At 36.9% G+C, this 6,777-nt stretch overlaps 1 protein-coding gene across 1 annotated transcript; it reads right to left on the bottom strand.

Moving 5' to 3' along the window:
* Positions 1–631: 631 nt before the first annotated feature.
* On the bottom strand, positions 632–5,153 carry LOC147398121 (receptor protein kinase TMK1-like). The gene is made up of 2 exons (XM_086447274.1): positions 2,650–5,153; positions 632–1,427 (listed from the first exon to the last, which is right to left on the bottom strand). Exons 1-2 carry the CDS (start codon positions 4,964–4,966, stop codon positions 898–900), a joined length of 2,847 nt encoding a protein of 948 aa, XP_086303400.1. The 5' UTR covers positions 4,967–5,153; the 3' UTR covers positions 632–897.
* Positions 5,154–6,777: the final 1,624 nt, after the last annotated feature.

Here is a 6,777-nt window from a genome sequence, read left to right as displayed (position 1 = left end):
CATGTTTTTCTGGGTTTGACATCAAGATTTTGTATAAAGAAAGGACATCCACTCATTTATCCTCTAATAACCTGCAATTAGCAAAGATCTATAATTCTTGTCTCGGACGAGTCATCTCGTCTCAAACGAGTCGACTCAACTTTTGGGGGCAATTTTTTATTTTTTATTTTTTTGAAAAACTCAATAAATTATAAAATTTATTCATTTTTTGTGGAAAAACTCGAAAATAAATCAAAATCTGAAGAATTAAAAAATCAAATAATTAATGCTAAATTTTTATAAATTTACATCAATTCATTTTACAAAGATGAATTCAATTCCAATTATTTTTTTTAATATTCAAATTTTTACAAAAAAAAATTTTAATATTCAAATGGTATTTCTCACACGTGCACGACACGGATGAGTCAACTCGGCCTAAAAAATATTTTTAAAACCATGAACTCAGGGACAGCTGTTGAGGAATCAATATTTTTGGTCCTCAACTACATGATTAAATAATTACATCTATAACAACTATTAGATTAACAGTTGAGATCATATCATCATCTTGGTCACCGTTAGATCTCTAGGGTGGTGGGCCCAATCCCAAGACCCCCAATAATTTAATTCCACCAAATGAAAGTAAAGCTTGAAGATAAGATTGCATGTTGTGGGTATCTCTGTCTATTTTTCATTCCCAAAACCCTACAACTTTTAAACAAAAACTGTCCAAACTCCAAAGAAAGAGAGGAAAAACAAAATCCCCCGTAAAGAAAGGGACTGTAAAAAAGATTTAAAAAAAAAAAAAAAAAAAGAAGAATTTAAACAAACCATAGCAGAAGATCACACAGAACCAAATCAAAGAAGAGAAGTTAAAACAACCCAACTTCTCTCTGTTGTTCTTCTTTCACCCAATCACCTCCCATCGGCCGATGTAAACGAGTCTGCAAATCCTGAGGGACGGGTAGGAATGCTGGTCTGGGTATTGTCCACACTAGCAAGAAATGATGATGAACTGTCATCAATTCCACTATTACCCTCGAAAGCTTGCCATTTTTTAAGTGCTTGTGGTAGGGTCATGTCGAGATCGATGCCGTAGATGTCTTCCGAGTCTAAATCAGCCGGCTTCCAGAGCTCCACAAGTGATGATAGCACGTTGACTGTGTGTCCCATGTCGGGCCTCTGATATGGTTCCCTAGCACAGCAATGTCCTGCTAGCTCGGCAACGGTGTGGATACTTGCAAGTGTCTCCTCAGTGAGATCAATTGTGGGGTCAATTGATTTGAGGAATGTGTCTTTGTTGATGTGCATTCTACGGAACCATGTAACTAAGTGCATGCTTTCTTCAGGTTGGGTTTCGTCGAGTGCTTTCCTCCCGGTGATTAGTTCCATTAGTATAACCCCGAAACTGAATATGTCGACCTTTGTTGTCACTCTCCCCGTCACTGTCCAGTAATGAGGCCAACAATATAACTTCATCTTAGAATCGAAAAGAAAAAGGGGAGGGGTCGAACATATCACATGCAGACATTCAAGAACACTATATAATACAATACTTCTATAAAGGAAACAAATAATTAAAAAAAAAAAAAACAACAAAACAAGATTAATGAAACACATTGAACGAGTGTGTTGCACTAACTTAATGTTTGTGCAACAAATGAAATAGAGAATGGGGGTATGAGTTAAATTTGATTGGAACCGGTCCAATGCCGTTGAAAGTGGGATACTTGTCGAACCCATGTAAGGTCAAGGATCATGTTGAGAGTTTCCAGCATCAAGGTAGCTAAAATGTATCCCTGGTTGAACTAGATTATTTGAGGCGAGTGATTCATCGCAAAAATTCATTATGCGACCAAAACAAAAAAAAACCACCCCACCTTGAGCCATCAATCAAGAAAACTATGAACCAGACAAATTGAGATAAAACAGCACATAATCCACGGTCACATTTTTGAGGTAGTTTGAAGGAAGAAAGTTTCATCTCAAGTTTAAACTAAGAGAGGCAATCGAGATGGTTTAGCCATGGCCCCAAAGTCAATTATAGACCTAGTAAGAAGGAATGAGACCCAAAAGACAAGTTTAAAAGTTTTAAAAGAGTGAGAGTAAGGCCCAAAAGAATTGAATTGAGGTAGTGAAAACAAATATGAACACACTTAACAAAACAAAAGCCATGACTTTAGAAAGAAATGAATTGGAGGAAAATGATTTGTTAGCTGACCACAAATTTTTGGGATCAGAGTTAACGATGATGATAACAAATATGGAGAACGATCCATCTAAGTCCAATTAATTCTTTATCGGTACTACCAATAAAGAGAACTCATTTCACCACACCATCTTAGTGAATTTATTGAAGTGGTTTAGAAAAGCTGCTACAACTCCAAGAAACTTCTTCAATTTCTTCCATCCAACTCTACTGTCGTCTAGGAGGGAAATAAATATAGTTCTGCAATGTTTCAGAACTATAGATGCCCAAGTACAGTCCTCTAGAAAACCAAATACAAAATAGTGCTGTTAAACTACTGTATCCTCCCTATTTCTGCTCTATATTCAAGTGCTGATTTAATATTTTTATGTAATTTAAAGCATCAAATACTTAAATTCACAAAAATAAACATAATATATCAAATTCAACATTTGAATCAAGGGAAATTAAAGAAATACCTGCATATTCCGGTGCAAGATATCCAAATGTTCCAGCAAGTCTAGTTTCGATAGAGCCTTTCCCATCAGGGGCAAGACGAACAAGACCGAAATCTGCAACCTTAGCTCTCATATCATCTCCAAGAAGAATGTTAGAAGGTTTAAGGTCTCTATGGATAAAGCTCTGATGGGCTAAACTATGTAGATACTCAACACCCCTAGCCACATCTAAGGCAAGGCTCAGCCTTTTTGTCCACTCTAGCGGCTTCAACCCTTCTTCCTTCCAATTAAAAAGGTGGCGACTAAGTGTTCCTTGCGGCATATACTCGTACACGAGAAGTCTTTCGTTCCCATCTAAGCAATACCCAAGAAGGGCAACAAGATGTCGGTGTCGGACCTTAGTCAAGACAGCAATCTCGGATTTAAATTCATTCAATCCCTTCTCACTCACAACCCCGGATTCCATTCTCTTCACCGCAATCTTCGTTCCATCATGCAACTCACCTTTGTAAACTGTCCCAAAACCACCGCGACCCAATATGTTTTCTTCATTAAAATTGTTTGTCACGTTTCTTAGGACTTGAATCGAAATCACCATGTTCCCCGCTTCAACCACTTGGATGTCACTTGGCCCGCTACTTGCATGGCTATAAGTTTCACTCGTTGCACCATTCACGCTTGAGCCCGCGACCGTGATCTTCACCATATCATCAGATCCAGAATGACGAGGATGGATCACCATTGCATTTGGACTTTGAACTCTACCGAACTGCTTTTGTTTCCTTTTATACAGACAGAAACATAGCAATCCAATTAACGAAACCGCACAAATCCCCCCAATTACACAACCCACGACAACTCCAACTGGAATCGAAGAAGTCTTGCCCTTGTTCCCATTATCACTATCCGTTCCATTTTTTGTATCCGGTGATGACGGAACTGGTGGGCCCCCAGAAGGGGTGCCCGGAGACGGAGGAGTGTCTACAACCTTCCCAATAAAAGGGTTTCCATCCGTATTTACATTTGCATTACTAATTCCAAATGTTGGGACTTTTCCCGAAAGGTTATTGTTTGATACATCAAGTACCTTAAGGTTGGGCAAAGTTGTAAGCCGAGTTGGGATTGAACCGTATAAACTATTTTTAGACAGAATGATTTTTTGCAGTGATATAATTAAGGAGAAATCAGGAGAAATAGTACCCGTAAGACCCATTTTCTGAAAATTAACAACGATAATGTTCCCACCACTACAAGTGATCCCAAACCATGGAGCGCACGGATCATTTCCTTTCCAGTTCTCTGCAAAGTTAACCGGGTAACCCACATTCTTTGCAATTGAAAGCAATATATTCACATTAGGGCTACAATTACCAGGATTCGGTAAACAAAAGCTGTTCGATCCAGCCATATCAACTGCAACCGATTCAGCAAACGATGGGGTCGGCCCTTGAAGCAAATTATTCGTCAAATTCACAATTTCCAAGCTTTTAAGGGATGTCAAAGATGGTGGAACTGGACCCGTGAACTGGTTATCTCTGAGACTCAAACTTTTCAAAGATTTTAAACCCGAGAAATCGGGTATTTGCCCAGAAAACTTGTTAGAATGCAACCAAACATCAGTCAAATCCTCCATGTTCTGTAAAACCTCAATAGTTCCATTAAGTTGAGTACTGCTTTTCTGCCCATTTAACCAAAGAGACTGAATCGCAGACTGGGAAAAACTATTAGGCAAACCACCTTCAAGATTATTGAAAGATAAATGCAATTCGACCAAACTAGGAAATATGTCACCACTGATAAATCCAGGAATCTTACCAATAATATTAGCCGAATTCGCCGAGAAATTCCGAAGGGCGGTAGCGTCTCGAAGACTCTGAGGAATCTCCCAAGGAGAGAAATTGATTTTATCAAGACTCACCACTTGAAGTGAAGAAAGCCCAGTAAAGAAATCGGATTGAATCGATGAAAAATTGTTTCCGCTGAGAAGTAAATGTTCTAAGTAATTCAACCCATTTAAGCTTGGTAGAGGACCTGAGATTTGGTTACCTTGAAGTTCTAACTTTTGTAAAGAAGTAAGGTTTCGAAGATCGGTAGGCAGAGTTCCTGTAAGACCTTGCTGTCCGATTTGAATCCCAGTGATTCTTTGATTGGAGCAAGAAATATGTTCCCATTTACAGGGATCTGAGTCTGTCCATCCAAGTTGTATTGGAGGGTTTAAGCTCTTTTTCAAAGCCAGCATTACTGAAGCATCACCATTAAAGGTTGTTTGAGAGTTTCCAGAGAGAAACATTGAAAGAAAAAGGATTAAAACCCTAAATCCCAAATAGATTATCTTCATCTTGAGATTAAAGGGTCTTCTTAGATCAGAGAAAAGAGAAGGAAATGGGGTTTTTGTGAGGGATTTCTAGAGATTTTAGTTAGGGTTTTTTTTTTATGGAGACATTGTTTTTGATTGGAGGAAAATTGGGAGAGACGAGCGGCGGAGATAGAGGAGAAGAAGAGAGAAAGAGAGAGAGAGAAAGATAGACAGAGAAGGAAAGAAAGACAGAGTGTGAGGAGTTGGCAATGTGTGTTCATGACATCGGAAAAGGAAAGAAAAAGTTAGCGCATGTTAGTGGGACCCACTTATTGACGAGCGTATACATGAATTTCTAAAGAATCGAACCGCCCTTTCATTTGTTTTTCTATTTTTAAATATTTTTTATTTTAACAAAGCCCCTCTATGATTTGGTCAATATTTTAGATGCCCCTAGTATGTTTTTTTTGGCCTCACCCTCATGTCTCGTCCATGCCAGATATTGAGTTGTCTCGGACGAGTCATCTCGTCATGTTTGAGTCGTCTTGTTTGACAGCGAGACAATTTTTTTAAAACATTTAAAAATTTTGATTTCCTACTATAATAAGAACTTCTATCGTTAAGAAAAGAGAGAAACTACTTGATTTGAAAGAGAAAGATGAAGTAAATCATCTATATTTTCATCTTAATTTAGAAGAAGAAGATGGAATTCTTTAGCAAACTCCTTTGTTCACTTGTTCACTTGGTTGAGAAGATGAGAAAAACATGAAATGAAAGGATATGATTTGAAGATGAAAACAGAGGAGAGATCTCATTCGTCTTGGGAATTTCGAACAAGATTTTTGATATCTCGTCCGATACATATTGTTTGTTTCACAATATATTATCAAACCCTAATACTTTATCTATCCATCTCGTTGATGGGCAATATCAAGATGACTTAGACTATACGTCTCGATCTCGGATGAGTTTCAAAATCATGTGACCATCTGTAATTCTTGCACCCACCTTTTATTCAACTACTCTTTGTATATACTTATTAGTCTTTGTCAAAGAAGGCGAAAATATTATGTCTTCTTCTTTAGTACTTTGCGTTCCATTTACAAAAATTTCAATGAGGATTTCTAGATACAAGAAGCAATACACTTAAATTTACAAAAGTAGATTAGAAATGATAATGAAAACCTCAACTCCTGATCTATGGGTTGTTAGGAAATCTCAGCAACAACAAAAAAATAAAAACAAAAAAAATAAAAAATCAAACGAAGCTTCATTTAGTAGGTCAATATCCAATTTTCTTATAGAGATTCGATAGAATTCTACCGAGTCATAATGATATTTTTCAGTAGTTTCTAATTGATTAAAAAGTTAATATTTTTTAAGTGGATGTGGAGAGTTTTTATTGTTAAGGTTAATTTGATCATTTCAACATATTTTTTTTTATTTTTCTCTTGAAGGTGGTGCATTAAGCATAAATGGTGGGAGGGATTAGTAGCTTCGTATTAAGAAAAACATTCAACTTTTTAGAGTGATTTAGATTTCAAGCATACCCTCTCAACTAAGGTGACTACTTGAGATATCCCATGTTTTCAAAATGATGAGATCTCGCCTTTTAAGAGTGACTGATAGAAAGTGACTGAAATACCCTTATTTTCAACTTCTAATAAAAATCTCATAAATTTTTGAAAAAAATCTGTTATCTTCCAATTCTCCAACCTCCAAGGTTGAAATTCTTCTAAACAATTTTACATATCTTCAATTATTGATTTCCAAACCTCTTGCTATGACCCTTAATTTTTCTATTACGAATTCATCACTTTCAACTATTTCCAAAATCCTTGTTTCCGCGGTTT

The sequence above is a fragment of the Akebia trifoliata genome, chromosome 7 (genome assembly GCF_017979445.1).
Source record: "Akebia trifoliata isolate Shusen 1 chromosome 7, ASM1797944v1, whole genome shotgun sequence".
NCBI lineage: Eukaryota > Viridiplantae > Streptophyta > Magnoliopsida > Ranunculales > Lardizabalaceae > Akebia > Akebia trifoliata.
The sequence above is the reverse complement of the archived record's forward strand: the minus strand, read 5'-3'. Positions and strand labels throughout refer to the sequence as shown.